The sequence below is a fragment of the Hyaena hyaena genome, unplaced genomic scaffold (assembly GCF_003009895.1).
Source record: "Hyaena hyaena isolate Hyena2069 unplaced genomic scaffold, ASM300989v1 scaffold_539, whole genome shotgun sequence".
Classification (NCBI taxonomy): Eukaryota; Metazoa; Chordata; class Mammalia; order Carnivora; family Hyaenidae; genus Hyaena; species Hyaena hyaena.
In genome coordinates this window covers 997069-1023831 of record NW_024081169.1, presented here as the reverse complement: position 1 = coordinate 1023831, position 26763 = coordinate 997069, and the positions used below count along the sequence as shown (strand labels likewise).

Below are 26763 nucleotides of genomic sequence, written 5' to 3'. Positions count from 1 at the left end.
AGCCCCCCCAGGCACCCCTATAGTTTATAAACATGATCTCACTTAAGCCATAAATGAACTATTCTAAGGAGGGAAGCCTGATGGTATTATTTTAGTTTTACAGATGAGAATGATAAGCCTCACACAGCTCAAAGGAATTCCTCTAGATCACATGGTGAGTGTAGATCACATGGCAAAGCCAGGATTAGAACCCAGGTTCTGATTTCTAGGGCAGTTCTTATTTCATTATACCACAGAGCTTCCTGCACAATGTAGCTCAATCTGAATTCTGTTCCCCAAGATAGGAAACAATTCTCTTCCTTTCTGTTTGATGAGATGTGTCAGAGCATGACACGATGAAGCAGAAGTTGATAATTCTTTCCCCAGATGGATCAGTTAGCTTTTCTTCAAGCTATTCTGCGCCTGCAGTCACCAGTTGTTGCTGTTACCCACACAGGATATTGATCCAAAGTGAAATAGGCAGCAGAGTGCGGCTGATTCAGCTGAGCCTGTCACAACTGCCATATGTCCTGCCGGTGGGTCCATAATGTCATGTTCATTTACATGCATTTCTGTGCTCTCATGTCTGTTTCTCAGTAGTTTTCCTCAGCTGTTTTTAATGTCTCAAGCCTTAGCTCTTCCTGAGTGGCCTGAAGTGACTTTCCTGTTCCTTAAAGTTTCCCTAAGATCTCTCAAGAGCAAACAGCCTGGGCTTCTCCTTAATGTAATTTTATTCCATAGCTCTGGGCAGTTAGTTCCCTCCTTAGCTTAATAGAATATAAATCGTGAATATAGATAGGCGTGTCAATATTGCACCGTCACTTATGTAAGCGCATCTTAGCATTTCTTCTTTCCTTTTAATCAAAATGAGGAAATAGAGAATGTTTTGTTATGGTAGTTTTACACGTACACCCATGAGGAAATGCGTAGTTAGTTTCTGTGGGAAGTGTAACTGATATATTTCAGGGAACAAAATGCATGATGGCTAACATTCTAAGCCTGCCAAATGTTCATAGGGAAAGAGAAAAATGATCAAACTCTCATATGGCACTTCAGTTTAGCTTATTAATCTAAGCTAAATTATTAGCAATTTATATGAGTCTCTGCCTGTTTACGTCTCTTAGTACATGAAAGTATGCTTGCCTTTCCACAGAATGCATCTCACAAGTTGCACTTTTTATTGAAGGGAACCGTCTCACCAAATATTCCTTCAGGTGTACAGTGTAGGAAAGCTTTCCACCAAATGGCCAACTGGTTTGACACCTTTGTATCAAGCAGATGTCAAGTGGACCACTTTGACCCTTTTAGCAGTCCAGCTTTGGCCATGCCCTGTGGTCAGCTGAGAGCTTCCTCAGCGAAGGCCACTGTCATGTAGCCACTTCAGGGCCGTGTGTCTTTCTCATGAGGAAGAATTTGGCAGTTGTATATCCTGAGACCTGGGATTCCCCATCCTCCATCGTCCTGCGGAGAGCTTTGATAGCACTATAGCAGTGTTGCCTCTGAGGTACATAGCTTATCCAAAATGCATATACTTTGTTCATTGAAAATTGGGAATTGGTTACAGTTTTTCTTGATGACAGGTTGAAATTAATGGACTTATAACATTCACTGCAGTAAAAGAATATTCATGGTTTTGGTAAAGTGTTAAATTTCAAATTTGATAGCTTGGAATTTGAATTAAACAGACATCCCTACTTTGTGTGTGTGTGTGTGCATGTGCAAGTATGCATGTGTGTGTGTCTTTCAGGAGGAGGAATAGACCTTAGAACTGTTTATAATTTTTTTTTTCTTTTTTACAATAGTGCCTATTCCCAGTTGGCAAGGAGTAGCTATCCAAATGTTGCTCAGGTCTAGTGAAAAGATTTAGGGAAGTTGTAACTAGTTTAATAACCATCTGTGGAGTGACATAGATCGACACACCCAGTTACACAAGACCTGAGTCTGAGAACTGTAGATGTGCAATCATCCCATCAGCATCTGCTCGTCATTATCAACAACAATAATGGCTCAACTATTTCTTTGGGGCCACATGAAAAGACAGTGTACCCATAGCAAAGGGTAAATCAAACCTGACAAGAACACAGCCCTCCCTAACTCTTTGTTCCCAGACTTATCTTTAAATATATCCTTTTGTGAGGTTTTGAAACATCTCATGTTATTTCTTATTTGTCATTCATTTTCCTTCTTAAATAGCATGGCTTTCTAGCTCTCATTTTTGCTCAAACCATTAAAGGCCAATGTATGATGGGTCATTTTTCTAACTCATTTCTTTGCATTTGAAAGCCTTCATGTCTCTGGCTTCAGGCCCCTTTATGTGTACAGAAGTGTTCAGTATCTTTTCTAGTTTACATTTTTTGTTACAGCTGCTATCAACCACTTATGAGCACTTTCTAATATAAATCATTTTGGTGACTGAGTGGGAGGGAAGGAATCGGTTCACAGGAATAAATTTGCATGTTGAGAAGATAATATCTAATAGTTTGCAAAGCACTTTCAAGCGCATCATACCTTTTATAAGACCATGTGTTCATTTCTGGAGGCTGCATCAGCGACCCTCTCTGAGACCTGATCGGTAGTCACACCGTCAAGTACCAGGGCTGGCTGGAGAACCAAAGCTATGTCTTCTTTCTGTTCCTTGGAGTCTCACTGGACCATTACTTTATTGGCAGAAATATGGAATCTTCCTGTTTTTAAAGGTACTTGCTTGCCTTTGGAAGGTATGTTAGCAGTCCTTTCAGAATGGAAAGAAAATAGGTATATTTTCCTGCTTTTTGATAAAAATCACTGGTTATCTCTAAATCTTATTGTTTCTAACTAGAGTCTGATACTCTGTAGGGCTTCTGACTAAGGTGGCTTTTGGAAAATTGAGGTTTTATAGAAATTAGTGAGTTTTCCTATGACTCTCTGAAGGAACAGACTCAATCTAGTGATACAGATGTGTTGTTTGATTTATTAACATATTATAAACTTTAATTTTGGAGTTTTAATATTTGATTATCTTCTTTCTGAAGCATGTGTGTGTGTACAAAATGGATGCTTAACTGGTTATCATTGATTTTGGCAAGTGGTCAAATGCAAGGTGGGTAAAATTGCAATGCCATTCAATTTCAGTGCCAAGGTTGCTGTGTGGAGACCGGCTGTGAGACCTAGCTTACCTTTTGAGAGCAAATGTAGATTTTCAGAAAGCATCTTGAGCCTGTGGTGCAGAAGTGTGGATATGGGACAGTGTGAGCCCAAGGAATGTATTTAGCTAAGAGGCCGCTTAAGAAATAGGTTTTGTGGGGCACCTGGGTGGCTCAGTCAGTTAAGTATCTGACTCTTGATTTTGGCTCAGGTCACAGTCTTACAGGTGAGATTGCGCTCCATATTGGGCTCCACACTGGGTGTGGAGCCTGCTTGGGGTGCTTTCTCTCTCTCTCTCTCTCTCTCTCTCTCTCTCCCTCTCCCTCTCCCTCTCCCTCTCCCTCTCCCTCTCCCTCTCCCTCTCTCAAAAAAAAAAAAAAAGGTTTTGTATTCCTTCTAAGAGTTAGGCCTTGTACAGAACTTAGAGTAGTTGTTTCAAAGGGTTTTTGTTTTTGTTTTGTTTTGTCCACTTTAGGCTGTAGTGGTGAGCTGAGACGAAGCCATTCTTGGGAACTTCCTTGGAGGTTGTAGCTGGCTCTAAAGAGTCTTGGTTGAACTAGATGAGTAACTAGTTCCTATGACTAATGACCTTTGCAGGAGTCCCTTTGGTTGTACATACAGCTCCCTGGGATTGCTATAAGGTTTCAAGTCATCACAGTTTGGAATAGTGGTTTTGAAACTTGAATGTGCATCAAGTTTGGAGGGCTTATTGGAACACAGATTGCTGGGCCCAGGGCCCACCCCTTGAGTTTCTGATTCTGGAGGCCTGGAGTAGGACCTCATTATTTGCATTTCTGACAAGTTCCCAGATGCTGCTGCTGTTTTGGAAATTACACTTTGAGAACCATTGGCTTAAAGCAGCATCACATCAGGTGCTTGAGTTTGGGGGGAGAGGGAGCAATGCAGGCTGGGATCTTTTCACTGTGTTTCCAGTGCACAGAGGTGAGCGTCCAGATGTATTAGTTAATTCATCCAACAAGTATGTGAGTGTCCACTATGTGCCAGCCACTGTTATAGTTGTTAGGGGATACTGTAAAGAAAGCACACAAAAATCCCTTTGTGTGTGGAAGTTTAATAAGCATAGGCTGGGATTAACTTGATATCAGTTTTGCTGCTTATTGATGCTTGGAGGTGAGCCTGTTCCTTTTCCTGTACTTTCCTTTGGAGTATTTGAGTTTCATAATAATGGCACTGATATTATTAATCATCACCATAACTTAAATTTTTTTTTAATGTTTATTTTTGAGAGAGAGCATGAGCTCTGAACAGAGAGAGAGGGAGACACAGAATCTGGAGCAGGCTCCAGGCTCTGAGCCATCAGCACAGAGCCTGATATGGGGCTCAAACTCACAAACTTTGAGATCATGACCTGAGCGGAAGTCGGACGCTTAACCAACTGAGCCACCCCGGTGCCCCTCATCACAATTTTTTATTGAGTGTTTGTTCTGTGTCAGAAATAATGCAGCTAAGTGCTTTACCTTTATTATCCCATGTTATAACAACCCTGGTGTTTTCATCTTGATCTCAAAGATGAATTTTGAAAGGGCTGGTAACTTACCCAAGATGAGACAGCTGGGTGGAGCTATGTCTGTGTTATTGAAGGGGCATACTTTGCTTCCATGCTCTAGTCCAAGGTTTTTAAACTGTACATTATGACCACTACTGGGGCATGAAACCAATTTGGTTGGTTTCAAACAGTACTTTTGGGGGGAAATTGGAACTGAATAGAAAATACCACATGGGATAAGCATTGTTTCTTGAAAATTTTTTTTCTATGTATGTATATGTGTGAATGTTGAGTTCTGACTTAAAATATATTTCTTACTGTAGGTCACAATAAAAAAAAATGTTTGCAAACTGTTGCCTCATTGGCTGTGGGACCATAGGTCATCTAATCATCATTTTTAAAAAAGAGATTAAAAAATTTAAGCCTTAGAAAAGTAAGTAAGTTTTCAAGAGCACAGAATAGTCAGTGGCAGTACAAGGACCAGATGTCTGAGTTTTTCACCCCTGGTCCACTGCTTCCTTTCCCACATCATGCTGCTTCCTTAAAAGCGCACTCTATTGCCTGGGAATTGAGTCTTATCTTTTCACGTGATGGAAATATGCCATGGAACCTTTGGAGATGTTGACAAAACCTGAAAAGGGAAGTTGAATGTCCTTCTGTTCTGGGTAGGTGAAAATTATGCCATGAAATCCCCAAAGCCTGCAGATGAAGATGTAGCATTTCTCCTGTTGGTTCTCGTGTATTTGATGGAATGACGATAATGATATTAACTAACAGTGCCAGGCTCTAAGCAAGTTTCATACATTGCCTTGTGTGATTACAGATTATTTTGACAGGGTAGCCATGGCTGGGCCTTGAACTCGGTGGTTTGGAGTGAGAGGGGGCATCCTACCAGCATGAGTTAACACTTCTCTGTGCTGTCCCTAGTTCCTCATTTTGTTCTTGTCGAGTTCAGAGTTATTTTCCTCATAGCCTAGCTTGCCTAGGCATGGTTTCAGCTTTCTCTTCTCCTCTCCTCTCCTCTCCTCTCCTCTCCTCTCCTCTCCTCTCCTCTCCTCTCCTCTCCTCTCCTCTCTTCTTTCACCAAACGCCTTCATTATGTGGATAATTTAGGTTCCTAACACTTTCCCCCCTAAATCAGTACATTGCTGATTTGCATCAGGGGCAGGGCTGTGGATTGTCAGCACGATCAGGTGGTGATCTATGGTTGGTCCTCCTACAGGACGCTGCTCCAGCATTTTATACCAAGGGACTTACAGTCTGTCTAGGAGTAATGGAAGCCACTTGGAAATAACTTGAGGATGCTTACAAACCCTTCCAGCAAGTGCCTTTTAGCGTCATATCAATGGTCCATGGAAGCAGAGGAAATGCAGAGTCAAGGCCTCATCGGGGAGGGAGGCAGGGATGGAGATTGATGGGGAGGAGAGGGTAATGCAGTCTAGTTAGAAGAATGACATGAAGAAGTAGGTAAGGATAGGATGAAAACCTTAGCTTGTGAATCAAAAAATACAAGTGAGAAGGAGCCTAAAAAGCCCTGGAGGAGTGAGGTGATTGGCCTTCAGTCAGATGGCTGGATGATAGAGAGCCGGCAGAGTACCTAGGTTATCAATCTCTGGCCCCTTTCATTCTACTATGTGTTCATCAGAGTTCTCTGCCAAAGCCTCTCATTACAGAAAAGAGTGACCGTCACTTACCCTAGACTAAATGAAATAGAGGCACCAGGAAAATGTACCAGGTTTATCTTTGCATTTTCCCTTACATGCTGTGTACTCACTTGGGTGTGTGTGTCCTAGTTTGTGAAACACAGGAGTAAAACAGCAACCTCCAAACTTGTAATAGAATTTATGACCCAAGAAAAACTCTTGTTTTAGCATGGACCCTCTCCTCCAAGTAGGTAAATAAATATTTTCAAATTATATACATGTACAACTATTCACCCATACATACATATGTTAACTCTTTGTAAAGCTTAATTATATAGTTTTTAGACTGTAAATGTGTATATGGTTTTAAAGTGCCTCTGGTGCCCCCAGGGGTGGCTTTGTACCCCTCCACTTCTGGGATACACACATCTCATTTTGCAGACTACTGGTCCAGAATGAACACTGAAGAGTTTAATGTCAAAGCTACTGGTTCTTTTAGGGGCAACTGGGTGGCTCAGTCGGTTGAGCATCCATCTTCTGCTCAGGTCATGATCTCCCGGTTTGTGGGTTTGAGCCCCGCGTTGGGCTCTGTGCTGACAGCTAGCTCAGGGCCTGAAGCCCATTTTGGATTCTGTATCTCCCTCTTTCTCTGACCCTCCCCTGCTCACGCTGTCTTTCTCTCTCAGAAATAAATAAAACATTAAAAAAAATTTTTTAAAGCTATTCTTTCATTAAGCATATTATTTTTTACTCCCAATATTTCTTTTTTTAAAAGTTTATTTATTTATTTTGAGAGAGCGAGCGAGTGAGCAAGCATGGGTGGGGGGGTGGGGGGAGAGAGAATTCCAAGCAGGTTCTGTACTGATAGCATGGAACCTGGTGTGGGGCTCAGTCTCATGAACCATGAGATCATGACCTGAATCAAAGTCAAGAGTTGGATGCTTAACCAAGTGAGCCATACAGGCACCTCTTACTCCCAATATTTGTAATGTCCCTCCGCAAAATAGTTTTTGAATGTAAGTTGAATGAAAAAATGATCTTTCCAGAGTTGGTTATGTAAGAATGGAGGATGTATGTGAATTAAGTTGAATCCTTTTTGAGAAAATATCGTGGTTTTGATTTAAGGAAACAATGAACACCCCCCCCCTTTTTTTTTCCATTAAAAAAATTTATTTTACAGTAAACCATACCCTCAGCCTGGGGCTAGAACTCAGGACCTTGGGATCAAGAGTCTCACGCTCCATGGACTGAGCCAGCCAGGTACTCCTCAACTGTCCCTTTCTTGGTCTGTGTTGGTGTAAAACTTTGTTTGATGTCTTTAAGACTTCTCTCCCCACCATTCTAGTGATTAACCTCATAATCCACATTAGGGCTTGTTAATGTTTGCTGATTTAAAAAAAAATTCCTTCAGTCTTAACTGGAGAGCAAATTAGAAATGACAGGAATACAATGGACGATATGCTGTACTTTGCTATGGAGTGCTGGTGAATGTTGTTGGTACCACACAAGGGTTGTTGGTGTGTTGTAGGCCTTCTGCAGTATCCCCCAAAGTTGAACAAAGCTTGTAATCAGAAGTAAAGGAAATGAATTTTTTCATTTCATTTCAGAGTTTGGAAGCCCAGGACTGTGGGGATTAGCTGAGATAAAGATATACTGAGTAAATGCCGTGAAAGATTACTTTGGTAATTAGAAGAAAATTCCATTTTTGTAATGAAGTGAAAAGGAGTAGCACTGGTCATCATTTATGGAGGGACTGGAGAGCAAATTAGAGAGAGGGATACAACTCACTTTGGCTACACAGCAGAGTCAGACAAACTCAGGGACATGTATTCTGTATTTGTACGTGTTTCCACATATATATTTTTTTAGTCATAAGAATGCAAATCATTTCAATATTAGAGCAGCTCATTTCATTACTGTTACTGGAAAAACGAGTTAAACTGAGCACATGTCCTATTGAGGGTGAGTCAACAGTGTCATTTTAACATAAGGAGGGACAGTACATTAAGTGAGTTATTCCAGCTCTTGTGGTTTTCCTCCAGCTGAGCAAAGACAACTCTTGTTTCAGAAGTGAGGCTTACATGCAAAAAAAGAAATTGCCCATTTCTTTTTCAATTATAGCTAGTTTTCTTTTTCCCTGATACTTTTCAAAAATCCATTTCCTCTTTAGATTGTATCATCAGATTTTCTGAATTTTGATGGAGTATTTATTTGTGGAAAGTGTATTATCCATTGTAGACCAATTGCATTTTAAAGTTTAGTTTTGAATTTATCAGTTCGTGGATCAGAGTTGATATATGGTGTCAGATATCCTTTAAAAAGAAGTCATAAGAAAAACAGAAAAGTAATCTGTTTTAATGTGTCATTATTTTTCTAAGTTTTTTAGTGGTGTGGACATGCAGTAGGGTGGTATTTTGTGGAACATTATACCAACCTGTAATGATGAAATTTATCCTTTTGACTTTAGAAGACAAGAGTCCAGTGTTTTGAGACTTGTGGAAAAATAGTGCCACGAGCTGTTTAACGTTTCCTCAAATGGGATCCAGTATGATTAAGGGTATGTGCCTGCATAGTTTATTCCTTGGTTTGGGAAGGTAAATTTTGTCTTTTTTCCCCCCTCTCAGTTGGTTCCTTTAATTGGAGAATTGCAGACCAGATGAAGAAAATATTGTGTCTCTTTTGGCATTCTTGTTTGCCACATGAGTTATTATGTGCCTTCTCTGACTAGCAGGCCACACTTTTTCTGTTTAAAGGTTCAGTTTTCACTTACGTAACTGCAGATGTGTTCTCTGGAGGGGTTTATTTCCGATAAACTGAATTATGGGTAGCTTGATCAAAAGAGATGGGTCGCCTGCTTTTGATAGAGTCACACCCTTCTTAAGAGTAAAATATTGTCGGGGCGCCAGGGTGGCTTAGTCGGTTAAGCGTCCGACTTTCGCTTGGGTCATGATCTCGCGGTTCGTGGGTTCGAGCCCCGCGTTGGGCTCTGTGCTGACTGCCAGCTCAGAGCCTGGAGTCTTTTTTTTAGTCTGTGACTCCCTCTCTCTCTGACCCTCCCCTGCTCATGCTGTCTCTCTCTCTCTCTCTCTCCTAGAAATCAATAAAACATTAAAAAAAAAATTTTTTTTAAAAAAAAAGAGTAAAATATTGTCAACATATAAGATGTGATCATTCTTATGATCTGGTTCCATAATTTCATTTTGCTTCTTGATGCTACTCTGTGCTTGAGAAAAGGTGGTATGTACTAATTTTACAAAGGAAGACCTCTGTACAATTTCACCCATTCTTTTACCTCATAGGGTAGTTTGTTCTTGTCTTTTTCTTGAGAAATAATACAAAGCAGTGTATTGAAATCTAGAGTTGACAAGTTTTCCAAACTGGGATTCTTATGTTGTGGAGGTAGGAGTGATACAAATGAATGTATGTCCGTCCTTGTTAGGGCATGTGCATGTGAAGTCATTCTGAAATGCAGCATCCGTGGCCCCTCTTACCCTAGGAACTTAACTTAGTCTTAGTTTTATTTTTGATAAGCCTATAGTCATTAGCCGGTCTTTGGCATGAATGTTTTTATGTACATAACTGGTATGTGGGTGTTTATCTACATGCGAATGTTCTATTATAGAGGTTTGCAGGTTTGGGTAGATAGGTTCTTCTGACTGCGTCTTAACAGATGTAGTGAGTGGAAGGACGTTGGACTGGTAGATAAAAGACTGTTCTGGTGCCGGTTTGGTCATCTTGACTTGAATGACTTTGGGCAAGTTCCTTATTTCTTTGAGTTGCAGTTTCCTCTTCTGTAAATGGAGCTATAACCAATTTGCATGCCTTAACAGGGTTGTTGTAGGGATCAGATGAGGTCATTTGTATGAAAATGTTTTGAAACTATGGTATTTTTATTGTAGCATTGTCTTATTTAGCAGGACTGAGAGTTGGGAGCTGACTGTCTGATTTGTTTGGCCAGTGTTCACATTAGTCTTAGAATACTTGTAGGTTTGGGTGAGGGCACATAGATGGAAGCCAGCTAAAAAATCCCTGCCCAGTAGACGCTGAGACATTAATCCTAAATGCATGTTGCCAAGTCAGTACCACTCCATCTGTAGGGAGAGCAGATGCTCGTTACTCTCATTTAACTGGAAGGACACTGGCCAGCCAACTAACTTAGGCTATGACTGACTACTTTTCTGAAATTCACATCATTAGAGTTACTCCTTGAGGGTAAGATATTGTATTGTATTGTAGGTTACTTTCTGTGGAGTTGGAAGGGCACATATAGAAGCCTACTTCTGTGCAGATTTATGAACTTTTCTACTTAATTAAAAAACTGTATCACATGAGATGGAGGATACTTGATTCACTTGACATTTTTAATATAAAGTATTTGAAACTCTCTATGGTAATTGATATTTAGGCTTATAGTCAAAGTGATTATAATGCTATTCTCGATGAGGTAATGTGTGCTTTGGTAGGGAGGAGGAGAAATGTTATTTAATCACCAACACTACACTAATAACCACATTTGCTTAAATCCTTTGTGCTTTTCCTTGAACTCAGGGTTACTTGCTCTAATACAGGTTACTTGCTCTAATACCGGTTTTCCAAAGGACTTAATCCTGTTAATGTGATGAGGTGATGGTGGGAAGGACATTCCCACTGGGCCTGGAGTGGTGTAACTGGTAAAACTCCCTTTCTAAATCCCTCTTGTTCTACATGAATATCACTCCCATGTCCCCGAAGTGGAATGAATTTTTACTAAGGAGATTATTTTAAGAGAGATAAACAAAAGAGATGAAAATATCTTCTCTGCCAGGTCTTCCTGACCTTAGAAAGCTAGAATAAACTATCATTTTGCAGATTTTATTTTTGTCTTCTTTTGTGGGAAATTAGGGACTTGTTTATGTTCTCTTGGAAGGAGATAGAAAACTGGCCTATTCCCTCAACACTTTGGCTTTGAAAACATTTTTCAAACATTCAGCATATGCTTAACATCATATATGGGTTGAAGCTAGGTAGAACAGACATGGTGTAGATATTGTTCAGTCCAAAATCCGTCTTTTGCTGGAACGCCCTTGGGCTGCCTGGCAGGAGGAATGGCAGCAAAGTAAATGGAATGGGTTGCAGGTTAGGGAATCTGCTTTTTTTTTTTTTTTTAATTCCTCTAGGAATTTATGATTCATTTATAAGAGTTGAGGAAGACTGGGTTCCAGAAAGCCAACACCCCTTGTACAATTTTCCCCCCCCCCCCAATTTTAATGTAATATATTGTAGCTCTCCTGAGAACTCTGACTAAAGCTGAAAACAAGAGAAGTTTCTTTGCCTCTCTAGAACTAAGAAAAGCTTCATGAAGGCAACATAAATTTCGGGTGTGCCAAATCAAGTGTTGCTGCAAATGGAGAAATCTAGGTTTCCTTCCTTTTTTAAAAACAAACATGGAAATCTCAAGTTCTGATATGATCATTTAATGTAGACAACATTTTCTGTGTTTACTGCCTTTCTTTGGGCACCCACAGCGACAACTGGATGAACAAGAATGGCCATGACCATTTGTACACCTGATTGTGGCTGTCCGTGTGCTGGGCTGTTTTTATTAACATGACCGCAATAACTCCATAGATACCTAAGTAGTCTTAGAGATAAATTCTTACTTATACTCACAGTAAAGAAAGAATATGAGCAGTTGTGTGTCGGAAGAGAAGGAATTTAAAGAGGGCTTGATTGAACAATGAAATTATCAGCTCTTCAGATATCTTTAAGTGTACATTATTGTTACTTTTTTTCTGTCGACCTGGGGCCCAAGTTACATTGATGTGAGTTGACATTCATCTGTGTTTGAAGAAACAAGTGAAAAGAAAGGAGCAATTGAAAATAAAACTAAATAAAAAATAAACTATGGTGCTATATTACATTTTTTTCCCCTCAGTAGTCAACAAAGATTTGATATTTTCCTAGTGTCTGCCTTCCTCTATTCCAAGGTTGTTGTCCCAGACATCTTCCCTGGAAATGGGAACGATATACATTTACCAGCTCCAGATTTAGACATTTTCCTCACCATGCTGGTTTCTGTGCTTATCTGGAATATTCTGGGTAGGACCTTTTGAGCTCTTGGGTTTAGAGAGTTCTTGGTGATATGTGCAGGAGTTTTGAGTTGAATATTGTCCACAGGTGAGTAGTGTTCGGTTTTGGATGAAGATGTGGAACCTCCGTCACCCAGATAATCACGTAGAAATAACCAAGTGGTGCGATCTTAGCTTTTTTTTTTTTTTTTTTTTTACACAAATAGTTTATTGTCAAGTTGGTTTCCATGTAACACCCAGTGCTTATCCCCACAAGTGCCCCTCTCCGTGCCCATCCTTCCCTCCCCCCCCCCCACATCCATCAGTCCTCAGTTTTTGTCAGCATTCAAGAGTCTCTCATGATCTGCAGGCCCTGGCTTCAAAACAGTTTGCTTCACATGTCGTAGTGCTTTATGCTGAACTCAGACTTTGTCACACGGTGATGGTTTATGGTGTTCTGGTGACTTGATTCTTGGGAGTACCTTCACTGCTACACCCAAAGTTTTTTAAAAAGGCTGTGGAAGGGATACCCATGAAGAAATGTGGGGCTGTTTCTGGATTTTCCCCATTCGGTTTTGGAAATTCTCCATGATTTTATATAATGTAACAATCTCAGGTTTTTCCATTTTTATATTTAACATAATTTTGTTCTCTACCTCTAAATTAACAAATAATAGAAATTGCTCCTTTTAAAAAGCTTTGTGAACAATTTAAGCTAAAAGAGCACTTTGTTTCTCTTGGGTGGGTAGCAAGAAGATTATATATATTTATAAAATTCTTTTCCAGGGTACTTAAAAGCATGTATTTAAAATTAAGAGCTTTTTTTTTTAAGAGTTTAAAGAACTTTTTTTTTTAATTTTTATTTATTTATTTATTTTTTAGCAAATAGTCTATTGTCAAATTGGTTTCCACATAACACCCAGTTATGTAAAATTAATAGCTTTTAAAAAAATGAAGCTTTACTTAACAAAATAGTCTTTTAAAGTCTTTAAAAAGGGAGCATTTACTAAAAGCACAGGAAATTGGTGACAGGCTGAATTTGTTTCTGATAGCAGAACAGATATAGATCATAGAATAGAGGAGGTAATAGAAGATATAAGATGATGGAATAATACCTCAGATTGGCCTTTTTTGACCACTATATATCACTATATATAAATATAGAGTGGTCAATAGTATAGAATAATTTAACTTCTAGATTTGATAGAGCTTCTTTTCCCCCATTGGGTTTTATTATACTGAGAACCTGAACCTTTTGGCTATATAAATCCTGTAATTATTTTGATCAGTGTCATTTTCCAAAGGGTTAGATGCTCATATTGAAGAAATGCACCCGGGCTACTTTGGATCAGATTGGTGCTTATTTCTCTGTGGATGTGTACTAGTGAATCTACTCTTGGGGAAAATGGTACCATGTAATGAAAACATATGATCTTAGCTTGCCATTCACTTGGAAATATTTATTACTGTTTTCTGCACTTGCTGTTTAAATGTAAATTACTTTGGCTGCTGTTCAACCCATTTAAATTAATTCATTTTTTTAACTTTGTTTATTTATTTTGGGAGGGAGGGAGATGGACAGAGAGGGAGAAAGATAGAATCCCAAGCAGGCTTTGCACTGTCAGCACAGAGCCTGACTTGGGGGCTCGGTTCAAACTCAAGAACCTGTGAGGTCATGACCAGAGCTGACACCAAGAGTCAGATGCTCAACTGACTGAGCCACCTAGGTGCCCCTTAAATCAATTCTTAACCATAATACACATAGATTCATGGGGAAGAGTGGGGGAGGATGTATCTTTAATTCATGTAAATTTTAAGGCAGGAACTTCCAAATATATTTTAGTTTTGTGAAGATTATAAAAGTGTAGTTTCACTTTCTCAACTTCTCATCCCTGTTAAAGGCCAGGAAATTTGAACCATTATTTCCTTCTCATTTTACTTTTCTACTGCTTATACAAAATGAAATCAGAATTATTAGGCACAGTCACATTTGGGATCACTATACTTATTAAAATTGAAGCCTTAGAACATTTTAAACACAAATTGGTTGTTGACTTTGTAACTAGGTTTTGTGCGAAAGATAGTTCATTGAGTATCTTATGAGTATTAACCATACCTGCTTATGGTTCTGGCACTGGGCTAGGTCCCGGGCATGCAAGGATGAGCTAGTCATGGTCACCGTCTTAGGGAATTTGCAGAGAGATGAGGGAGAGAGACAGGTGAGCCAGCACTTTTAAAAAACTTGGCCTAGGATGTAGTGGGAGCACAGAGGAGGGACATCTGAATCAGACTGGAGGGTCTCTGAGGGCTTAAGGAAGGTATTCTTTTATCTGTGATTTGAAATATAGGTAGGAGTAAGCTAAATGGATAAGGAAGAAAAGGAGGTGAAGTATTTTCCAAGTGAAAGAATGCACAGGTGATTATTAACAAATTGGCCACATCTGATTTATAAATATATTTTTATGATTATTCATTTTATTTAAATCATAAATTAAAATTTTTCTGCAGTCTTTGAGAAGACAAAAATAAAAAAGGAAATAACGCAATGCATAGTATATGTCAATATAACACAGCAAATATTGATGGATTTTGGTTTTTGCAGTAAATCCAATAGTATAAAATAGATAAAATAGGGATTTTTAAAATCAAAGATTATCCTAGATTCATCAATTCATTAGGGTGGTTATCTTTATAAAATGAAAATTACATTACTAATTACTAATGTCAAAAACACCCTTATGTAATTTATTTATTAAAATTTTTTAACGTATATTCATTTTTGAGAGACAGAGACAGAGCATGAGTTGGGGAGGGACGGAGAGAGAGGGAGACTCAGAGTCTGAAGCAGGCTCCAGGCTCTGAGCTGTCAGCACAGAGCCTGACGTGGGGCTCGACCCACAATGTGAGATCATGACCTGAGCTGAAATTGGATGATTAACTGACTGAGCCACCCAGGCTCAGTTATGTAATTTATAACTTCAGTTTTTGTTGGTTATATTTTCTTAAATCAAGATATACCTGTTTTTGAAAAGTAGTAATATTTTGCTGTGAACTCTAGCCTAAGCCTTAATCTCTATGGGTCTGGTATCAGCATCTCTTAAATAGGAAACACATTTTCTATTAAATTATATCTGTAAAGGACATAGAAATCCTTGTAACACTATCAGGAAGATAAAAACTGGTATCTTCCTTGTTGTATTTATTTGCCTTTTAATCAAGATGAATTTCAAGGAGGAAGACAGATGTTTCTCTACTTTGTTTGTATTTAAATGCACCACTTGGGATTTGAAGCTTCTGCACTTCTATTTGTTTGGATTTTTTTTTTTTCATGGCTTGATCCCAGAAAATGGAACAAAAAGTTAGTGGAAGTTTGTTGTTTGAAATCACAGGGTGCTATGAGAATTTTTGCAAATCCCTGATGTCTCTTTGTCTGCCCTCAATTCTCCTACTTTTGGTAATAATGCAAGGAGGCATTTTAGAAAACTTTGCTTTGTTCATTTTACCGAGTCTCTTCCAGACACCATGTGTCTGAAGAAGCAGCAGTGAGCTGTAGCCAAGGTCTTAGGGCATAAACACAGAGGACTTCTCTCTCAAATGCTGGTGCTCGAAATTTGCATAAACGTTGAAGAGAAAATTAAAAAGTCCCTGTCTACCTTCTATTCACATATTGGAGGAACCCCACCCACTGAAGATATTAAAATGGCTTTTGAGCATTGGATATAAACACAAACAGATACCACACTGCAGACCAACGGAGCAGAATATGGAGGAAACCATGTGAGATAGACAACAGAGGCTTATTTGAAGAGGCTGCAAAGCAACAAGTAATGCCAGTTCACAGCGATTACATGTTAATGCAACCAGTGAAACACATTGAAGGCTGCTCGGATTACAGCTGGCTGGGGTGCAGACCCAATTACTCATGTTAGAGATCCATAAAACAAAGGGAGGCTTTTAACCCAATGATACGTAGCTGGCATGATACTGAAAAGCCCTGGAAAACCTAGGCAGACACCTGGACGAAATTTTAAGGAAGATTTCATCAAGTCAGGATACCTTGGGCTAGTCCCTAAATGGGCAAATTCCTGAAGCCCTGGAACTGGTTAAAATCGATGACAGCTTATCCTGTTTTTTGCAATATTTATAGACAAATAGGGCCAATAAACTTCAGTAGATACTGGAACCTTATCTGGACCGAGTTACACAGTGCTAAACAACAAGGGTTTGGGTTGTATTTCTTAGCAGCTCTTTTTGGAGTGGCCTTGCGATTGATATGAAGAGGGTCTGCTAAAGATATATAGTCAAAACAGTTTCTCTTTTGTTTATATTTATCTTAGAGTCATTTGGGTAGATCACATTCTCTTTGCGCCTACCCCTAACTTCCCTTCATTAGGTTGTGTGGACTGTGAGGACAGGAATTGTTTAATTTTTGTTTGATTTCCATGCAATGCCTAGTGAAAGGCCATGCTCATAGTGAGTTCTTCAACAAATGTTAATAGAAATGTATTAAAATTGGAAGACTTTTTTGCTCATATATAATGTGTACCTTTAGCAAGTGGCTTCTTATTCCTAGAGTGCTACCCCCTCCCTTCTTTTAAAGCAGTGACCTCTGTTGTTGTTGTTTATAGTAGTTCAGTATGTCTTTTACTAGACTGTTATTGATGACAACTGGGAAGAATTTATTCCACCTAATGATATTACATCCTAAATTGCCTAGGGCTCTTATATTCTTCTAGATTTCCCAATATGTTTAAACTGGGGTTTGATTGATATAACATTTCCCTAAAGGCACCATTTATCATGCATTTAGTTACCAGGAATTTAAGTACCTACTATGTGAGCTAGGTTTTTTTTGAGCTCTTACTATGTATCAGGCATTGTATGAGGTTGTTTAATTTTTTTAATGTTTTTATTTATTTTTGAGAGAGAGAGAAGGAGGGAGGGAGGAAGAGAGAGAGAGAGAGAGAGAGAGAGAGAGAGAGGCAATGTGAACAGGGGAGGGTCAGAGAGAGAGGGAGACAGAATCCGAAGCAGGCTCCAGGCTCTGAGCTAGCTGTCAGCACAGAGCCCGACGCGGGGCTTGAACCCACAAACCGTGAGATCATGACCAGAGCTGAAGTCGGTTGCTCAACTGACTGAGCCACCCAGACACCCCTGTTTGAGGTTGTTTAAATGATTAATTCAGTTAACTCTTACCAGGGCTCTGAGAGATGATTTTATAGTGAAGAAACTGAAGCACAAAGAGGATACAGAGATGGGTAGTAGATGGTGGAGCCAGGAGCCAAACCAGTTGCTGGTGCATTTAACTCTATTGCCTCAAACAGAGAAGAAGAAATGTATTCTATCATCTAGGAACTTAAACATGGAAAAGCAGAGAGAGAAGACAGCCTGGAATTAAGGGTAAACTGTGAGTGAGTTATGAGTGTCTTAAGAGTCAGAAGCTATGAGGGAGAGAGAAGGTGGGCTAGGCCTCGGAGGAATGAGTAGAATGTAGATGGTGGAGGGAAGTGGCAGCAGAGGAATCTGAGAAGCAGGTGGAGGCCTGGAACTGAGGCAGTGGTGATCTGCTCCAGGGAGGGACTGCGTTTATTGTGGTGGGGGAGGGTGCTGGGCAGGTAAGGTGGGCTGCAGTCTTGAAAGCGAGCCTGAGGGTTTAGACTGGAAGAAGTAAGAAATGGCCAGTCCCTGGAAGAAGTATGAACCATGGCATTGTGTGAAGGTACTGCATAGACCTCCGCGGGTTCTTCTGAAGCCAGAGAGTAAGTTCTGAGAATTGAGTAGAACTGAAAGCCAATGTAGATTAGAGTGTTGGACCAACCCAAGTGGGGCTTCTGGGAGATTGGATGAGGTTAGAATAAAATTCTTACCACTTTTGGGGAGCTAAGAAAATGGATGTCTTCAACCTATTCTAAAAAGGGATGGCTTGAATATGTTTATATAAATAAAGAAAAAGAAAACCCTTCACTCACTGGAATATTTTACAATCAAGACTGTTTTCAAACACAAATCTGATGGTGTCATTTTCCTTGCTTAAAGTCAAGCAGTACTTACCTTCACACTTAGACTGGAAACTGGAGTCTAACCCCTGCCTGCCTCCTATCCCTCCCTGCCTTGCTGAATAGCTGCTAGCCGCCTGCACCTGGAATATCTGTCTCATGCCCATCTCACGGCCTTTCTCTGTTTGGGCTTATTCTTTCCCACAACTTCGTGGTTCTTGTTCATTTAAATCTTGGCTCAAAGATACCTTCTGAAAAAGGCCTTTCTTTCCTAGTCACCCTATCCAGCCTTTGTGGTTATTCTGTCTCCCAAATCTGGGTTCTGTTTCCAACAGAATCTATCACTTACCAATGTCTGAAATGACATTATTTATTTATTCACTTATTATCTATCTTTCTCTTTTCATGGGGACAGGGCTTTATTCTGTTAACCGTGGAATCCCTGACATTAGGGCCAGCATCTCATAGAGTAGATGCTTTGTAAGTATGTTTTCAGTATTAGAAGCCTAGTCTCCAAATACATTGCCCAGAAAATGTGTGGAAATTAGAAATTGATTTCTAGATTTTGTGTCACATTGCCAAGTGATGGAATGATAAAATTGAAATCTACTGCTTTTCTTTGTTTTTACCCCTTTTGGGGGGGAGGAAGGAATGTGCACGCGCGCGTGCGCGCGCGCACACACACACACACACACATACACACACACATGCAGTGTATGAGATGGATTTCAGTCAGCAGTATGATCACCAGGGCTTAAGATGAAAATTTGGGGAAAAGTTACCCTTTTTGTGAGTGACTCATTTCTCTGAGTCTACTAAAACATCCATTTAAGCATCTGTGCTGTAAATGGGGTATGATTGAGCATTTTGTTTTTTACTCTACAAATACAAAGGTGCTTTCTTTCTTTTTTCTTTTCAATTTTTTAAAATGTTTTATTTATTTCTGAGAGAGAGAGAGAGATAGACAGCGTGAGCAGGGGATGGTCAGAGAGAGAGGGAGATACAGAATCTGAAACAGGCTCCAGGCTCTGAGCTGGCAGTCAGCATAGAGCCTGATGCGGGGCTTGAACCCACGATCCGTGAGATCATTACCTGAGCTGAAGTCGGAGGCTTAACCAACTGAGCCACCCAGGTGCCCCACAAAGGTGCTTTCAGTTTCACTGTTAAATTTAAATATTTTACACTGGAAGAAGAGCAAATTGAATTTTGAAATGAGATCTTTCCTGGTCACACTGAAACTTTTTCAAGTTATAAAAGTTTTAACCTCTCTTTGAATGGCTCATGATTACACTAATCATTTACAAACTACTCCTGAGCAAAGTAATGAATCTCAAATTTTAATTTATTTTTCTTTTGTCAATTCAGGCACTATATTACTGTCTAGATTATCTAAGACTTCCAGTTAATTATATATATAGTCTTAGAGGATTCCTTAAAGTGGCCTTACTTGTTCTCAGAGTATGATTCCTCAGACTTGTAACGTCAACATCACTGGGGAATTGTTAGGAATGCAAATGCCCAGGCCCCCTCTAGATCTCCCCAATCTGAAACTGTGGGGGTGGGGTCCAGCAGGCCCTCCAGTTGACTCTGATGCACACTTTGAGCACTGTGGCTTAGTACATGTTAAAGGGTCAAGGTAGTGTGATCCTAAAGATTAGCCAAATGGCATTAATTATTAGCCCTGTGAGCCCACCTCCTTTTTGGTCATTGGATTTGATTGGTTCGCTAAGGCTAGGCTGTAAAGTTATTTGCTAGATGGATTGCCACATATTGACTTTGGGTTGTTTGTATTTCTCCGAACCTGTCACTAATGATTTGCCAGGACACTTAATAGGAACAGACTGTAATTTTTTTGCACCCATGGCTTTCTGAGTCATGGGTGGCTAGGTCCTTAATGTCCTTCTGCATCGATTTCTGCAGGTACCAGGCATGCCATTCACATACTTTTTTAATGAGGGAGGTGTCACTGTTGGATTGCAGGAGACCTTCAGAAGCATTTAGTCCATGCCAGTGTAGTTTACAGGTAGGGAAATTGAGCCCCCGTGAGGTTGCGCTGTGCTCACAGTCGTACAGCGGGCTAGTGCTGGAGGCAGGGTTTCACATCTCCAGTCTCCCCTGCTCTGGTCTCCCCTGCGCCAGGACTCCTTGCAGGGGGAAGGCAGGCCTGCAGCTAAGCCCGTTCTCCGCCTCCAGGACATTCCTTTCCTACTGACAGGTTTCTTTTTTATTTAAAGAAAAAAAGCAAATAGAAAAAAGTCAGGAAGTTCTCACTGAAACTAATAAAAGTGTCTAAAGAGAATGAAAAAAGCAGTTTGAGAACTTTGGTATGGAGGAAATAACCTGACATTAACTGTTTTAATTATAGTTGTAGCATCGGCCTTATCAGTGTGGGAAGAGGGAGCATTTGAGCCCTACAGGGAAGTGGGATATGGACAAGATGAGCCTCTTCCTGAATCTGCCTGTTCAGGCTGCAGCTTAGAGACTGTATGATTCCAGCAGCTGTCACAGAAATGGGGCTGGACTCACTAAGAGACCTGAGTCCCAGGCCCATCACTGCCACAGGCTAGTGGTGTGATGCTCCACGTGGAGGTCACCTAACCTCCTTGGCCTTCACTTTCTAGTAAATGGGTGTAATAATACCTATCCTGCCTATCCGGAGAAGAAAAATGTCAGAGTGGGAAGCAGTGTATCACTGTAGTTAAGAGCACAAACTCTCTTGTAGGATCTAGACTCCCTAGGTTCAAATTCTGTCTCTTTAACTCACTGGTGTGGCGGTAGGCAGGTGACTTACCCTTGTGTGGAACTGTTATAATGAGACTAACTGCTTCATAGGATTGTAGGGAACATTGTATTAGTCTGTGTAAATGCTGAAAATAGTATCTGATATTTAGTAAGTGCAGTATGTTAGCTGCTATGCTTATTAACTATTTTTGAAGTATTCGTATTTTAAGGGATGAGATTTCTATAAACATGTCCTCAAATGGTTCCATCACTTGGTAACGGTACTGGGAAAAATCGAGGGCTCTTGCTCAGTCATTGTTCATGGAGGAGATGTTGTACCATGCAGCTTGTGCCTGTTCTCACCACGAAAAAGAGGCTGATTCTGATGCCCAAGCAGGGCAGGCCTACAGCCTCTGATACTGAGCAGTTTATCCATAGAGTGGTATGGCTGGAGGGAACTCAGAGGTGGAAACTTCTCAGGTTTGCTTTCAGTGTTTATAACCATCCTAGGAAATGGACATCTTAATAATTTTCCAGGAAAAGTTCACTAACTTCAGTTTTGTTTTTTGTTTAGCTGGATTGCTTTCTGTCTTGCCTTTTCAATTGTTATTAGGATTCTTGATAAGGGTTTTGGGGGATCAAAATTCCAACTCTATAAGCTAAACAATCAAGGTATTTAGTTAACCAGCAAGTGAGTAGTAGACTTTGGTAGCCTCCCTTCTCTTCTGGCTGAAATCAGTGAAAGTTTCTACTGTTACTGTTTCTTTTTTTTTTTTTTTAATGTTTTATTTATTTCTGAGAGAGAGAGAGAGAAAGTGACAGTGTGAGCAGGGGAGGGTCAGAGAGAGAGGGAGACACAGAATCTGAAACAGGCTCCAGGCTCTGAGCTGGCAGTCAGCAGAGCCCGATACGGGGCTCGAACCCATGAACCGTGAGATCATGACCTGAGCCAAAGTCGGAGGCTTAACTGACTGAGCCACCAAGGCACCCCATATTACTGTTTATTTCTGATAGTCTGTTTTGGGGAAGGATTGCGGTCGTGAAGCGCCTTTTCATTGCCTTATAAAAGAACTGGAATTTATGAATTTGAGAATTATTGTTTTATCTGGATGTACAAAATCAACTTTTCATTTTCCTTACTTTGACCCCCCCCCTCGCCTCCTCTATAATCTGTATTCGTGGCCTATTCCCCATCTTTGTGTGAGCCCGTTAAGGCTAGAGATTACGTTTTATTCATTTTTTATGTATTCCATTTCCCCCTTTTCTCTGGATCCTAATATTGTGTCTTGTATATGCTAGGCTCTTGATTACAGTTTGTTCAATGAGTGTTGTTGATATTTCTGTTACGTATTAAAAGTTTTACTCTTTTAAAACTTCACTCGAAGTCTTAAGTAATTCATTAATATAATGGTGACCTGGTATCTACCCAGATCTTTCTAACTATTCATTGATGAATCCTTATGTATCCAAATTTCAAGGTGCTCATGGCATGTCATGGGTGTTAGAGCCTTAATTTTCTTAGTATCTTTAGAGGATAGAGGCACAGATTAATTAAGAGCATCATTCAAGACTACAAAACAGTTATTTAAAAAAAAATTTTTTTTAATGTTTTATTTATTTCTAGGAGAGAGAGAGACAGCGTGAGCAGGGGAGGGTCAGAGAGAGAGGGAGTCACAGACTCTGAAACAGGCTCCAGGCTCTGAGCTGGCAGTCAGCACAGAGCCCAACGCGGGGCTCGAACCCACGAACCGCGAGATCATGACCTAAGCGAAAGTCGGCCGCTTAACCGACTAAGCCACCCAGGCGCCCCAAGACTACAAAACAGTTATTATAGGAAGAGACTCCTAGGATGAGCTTCCATGCTTCTCTGACTCCAGAAGCCAAAGGACAACACAAAACACAGCAAGCAAAAAATAAAACCTGTAAAGGGAAATCCAGATCGGGTTGGATATAGGAATGGATGTTGACCTAGATTGGGTAACATTTCTTTGCTGTCTGAGGGTTATGATTAGTGACTAATTTCTAATGTGCATTTGTTTTTATTTTTAGCATTGCAGTGTCGGGACAGCTATGAGCCCTGTGTAAATAAAGGAATATGTGTCACCTACCACAATGGTACAGGGTACTGCAAGTAAGTTTTTCTCTGTTGTTTTTCTTTTTATATATTTTATTTTTCCTCAATAGAACACTGGATAAGATTTGGTCCTACCAATTCTATTTTTAATACTTCTGTGAAATGTTACTGGTTCTCTGACTTTTCTGATGTAACTTTTGTGGGCAGTGAGGATGGAAGGATGTGGATGTCAGATAAATGGTTAACAAGAACTTATTATCTCATCGTTATCTTCTTCATTATGAAAAAGACTTTTCAGTGAGTGGCTAGTTAATATATATTGGGTACATTCCTAGAATCGCTCCTCAGTTAGTTATGATCTTGTTTTTAAGTCAAACCACAATAGACACTAGCTTTAATTCTGCTAGTGTAAGTGAATATTACAGCCATGCAAGACTTTTTTTTTTCTGGTGTAAAAAAGTCCAGTTCAGAAAGAGAGGCTGTGGGAAAGATGCATCCACACCTGTAGGGATAGAACGGGAAGCAGGCACCGTGGACACTGCCACTGCAGGGATTTAAAAGAGTGAGAGTCAGGATTGGACTAGGGAGTATGGGCTACTTTCTCAGGAGCAGTTTTTCTTTTTTCTTCATTCACCTAGTTTATGCTTTTTGTTGATTTGAGGAGGCCTTTGGGATTATCTCGTAAATAGCTCCTCTTGGTTTCCTATGGACCCTATTTTTCCTTCTAGCTCATTTGAAAATTTTTGACAGGAGCATGTATTCTTTCTATTTATATAATGGGAAATAAGATTTGATAATAGGACTTTTCTTTAACACTTTTATGGGGTGTATTTTTGTTCTGTGCTTTGATAGCAGTACTTGCTTGATAAGCATTTTAAATGAGTTTATCCAACATGTTTTTATTTCTTCTCTGGATATTTAATTGAATGCCACAAATATAATAATGGCATTTGTTCGAATCAAGTCCATTCTGACAGTATGATCTAAGTTCTTCAGTGTTATAGAAGAGAATTTTTGCAGGTCAGGAAAGATGCTCTTCACCAGAGTGACAATATTTTAAGCCGTGATGACAGTAAAGTTTAACCATAGGTTGGTTGGATTGGAATAAAGACAATACTGGAAGTGAAATTTTTTATGTAACTGATAATGAGCTACTCACCTAGTTTTTCTAGGTGGAAAACAAAAAACAGAAACAGAAATGTGATGTAGTCTCCTCTCAGAATGGTGTCACAACTAGAGATAATGAAGGGGAGGAACTTAATACCTTAGAACTGGTCACCAAAGTCTTCAGCCCCTTTTTGGCACATGGTGTCTTAGTTACTTGCTCTGTTCTATTATTCACCTTTCTTGTGGCAGTTAACCCGCTACATTATGATCATTTGTGGATGTGTTCGTTTCTCCTACTAGATTGCAACGTCCCTGTCTTATGCATTTTTGTATAGTTACTGCCTGATAGAGTGCCTGGTATGCAGCTAGAGCTTAACAATGTATTTCATGAACTAAAAGGTGCTCAATAGATATCATCATTCACATATTTTTAAAATCCATGTCTTAAATTTAAGAAGGCACTGGTCCTCTCCTCTGAGAATTTTATTTGCTTCACACAGCACCAGGATGGTAGTACTGGTATTGGGAGGCACTTTAGTTCTATTTGGAGAAATTCAAGTTGGCGACTTAGGGGGAATTTCAAATAGGCTCTAAGTGTTGGCCTATGTATTGGTGGTCTGACATGGGGGAGAGAGACTAGTCCCTCAGCACTTACCAGGAGAGGACACTAAGAGTCACTTTTGGGAGACAAGAGATTTGTGGGATGACATAGTTGCCCCCGGTTTCTAGAAGAAGCACTGCTAGGGAAGAGGGAACTTACTTTGTGGTTGACAAAAATGGAGCTGCATGTGTTCTGTCCCTGGATGCTTGGTATTTGCTGATGGGCTAGGCTGCTTATGGTTATAGTTCTAGGAAGGTCTCTCAGATGTCCTCCAAACCTGTGTAAGGGAAACCAGCCCCCTGAGAAGGGAGAGTAAGGGAGAAAATGGTTGAAGCTGTTCTTTTGGGAGACCAGTATGAACAAGAAAACTTGTAAGAAGAGAGTACTTCTCTACATTGGTAGATATTATAGATGGAGATAGATAGTATTTCTCTACATACTAGCATCGTCAGGACTGACCGTGTCAACCTAAGTGGACAGAAGAAAAGCAAGAATGGTATCAGGGAGGCCAAGTCAGTCGTCTCTGCAAGTCCCACAGAATGTTAAGCAGCATTTTAAGCAAAAGTAACATTTGGGACGCCTGGGTATCTCAGTTGGTTAAGTCAACTGACTCTTGATTTTAGCTTAGGTCATAATCTTATGGTTCGTGAGTTCAAGCCCCGCATTGGGCTCCACGCTGACAGTGCAGAGCCTGTTTGGGATTCTCTCTCTCTGTCTCTGTCTGTCTCTCCCTGTGCCCCTCCCCAGTTCGTGCATTCTCTCTCTCTGTGTCTCAAAATAAATAAAGTTAAAAAAAATAACACTACTTAGCAGACTTTTCATTGTATCTTTACCAACTTTGCTTTTTTCCTTGGGGAAGGAAGGTAATCTAGCTTGTTCAGTAAATATTATTTTCCCAAAATGGTAAATGGATGTTAGAACACTTAGAAGTTCTATAAAAATTACATCAGACATGCAAGGCATATGATTATCTTTTTATTCATGAGATTGCTTAGTGGATTAGGAAAAGAAAGTTGAAGCCAAATGCTTTTTACAAGAGGGTGGGGGACGGGAATTAATGAAAATGTTTTAAAGTAGAAGGTATCTGACCATCTGTTTAAAGAGCATAATGCTACTGATTCAGCTAAAATATAATGGTTGTTTATAGAAATTATAGAAATCCTTGATAATATCACATTGACGGATGAGGATAAGTACTTTTAAAGGTTAGTTTTGTACACAGCTCAACTGTTTTTTTCTCACTGTTAGGAGCCTAGGCACTCTATCAGTCTGTGATTCCGCTGGGGTGCCAAACAAGGAGAAGCTGTGTAATCCGGCATAAAACTCAATTATTGCTCTTAAGTAGTCATTGTCAGATCTTAATAAAGCCCTCTCACTACAGAGAAATAAGTAATTTTATTCTCTCCCTTGTCCTACTGGGAGGTATAAATATATAATTAAGTTTGGCTGTCATTAATCACTTTCAGGTTGTTTGTCTCAGGCTTTCAAATATAAATCATTCCAAATCCCCATTTGATTGAAAATCATGGGTAACTCAAGTTCACTAGGATGTTGGGGGAGGGTAAGGGTGTGATTTGTAAAGTTTACAAAATGTGCACTTTTAAAAGCATATTCATCATAGTTATTTGCAGTCCTTGTCTGTCAATTCTTAACATCTGGATTGTCTTTGGGTGTGTTTGTATCAACAGCTCTTTCTCTTGACTTCGGATACCATTTCACTTTACTTCTCATTTACAGTAGTATTTGTTGTTTACTAGACTTTGTCAGTGATGCATTTAAAAGTTTGTCTTCCCAGCAACATGCAGAAAAATGAAACTAGATCATTTTCTCACACCATGCACAAAAATCAACTCAAAATGGATAAAGGACCTGAACGTGAGACAGGAAACTATCAACACCCTAGAGGAGAAAGCAGGAAACAACCTCCTTGACCTCCACCGCAGCAACTTCTTACTTGACACATCC

General features: G+C 39.8%; 1 protein-coding gene across 1 annotated transcript in view; it reads left to right on the top strand.

The window, feature by feature from the left end:
* Window positions 1-26763, top strand: part of NOTCH2 (notch receptor 2) — a 172214-nt gene that overhangs the window by 19712 nt on the left and 125739 nt on the right. The window contains exon 2 of the mRNA XM_039255666.1: window positions 23066-23147. Within this exon, the coding sequence (XP_039111597.1) occupies window positions 23066-23147 (82 nt within the window). The remainder of the gene's footprint in view (window positions 1-23065; window positions 23148-26763) is intronic.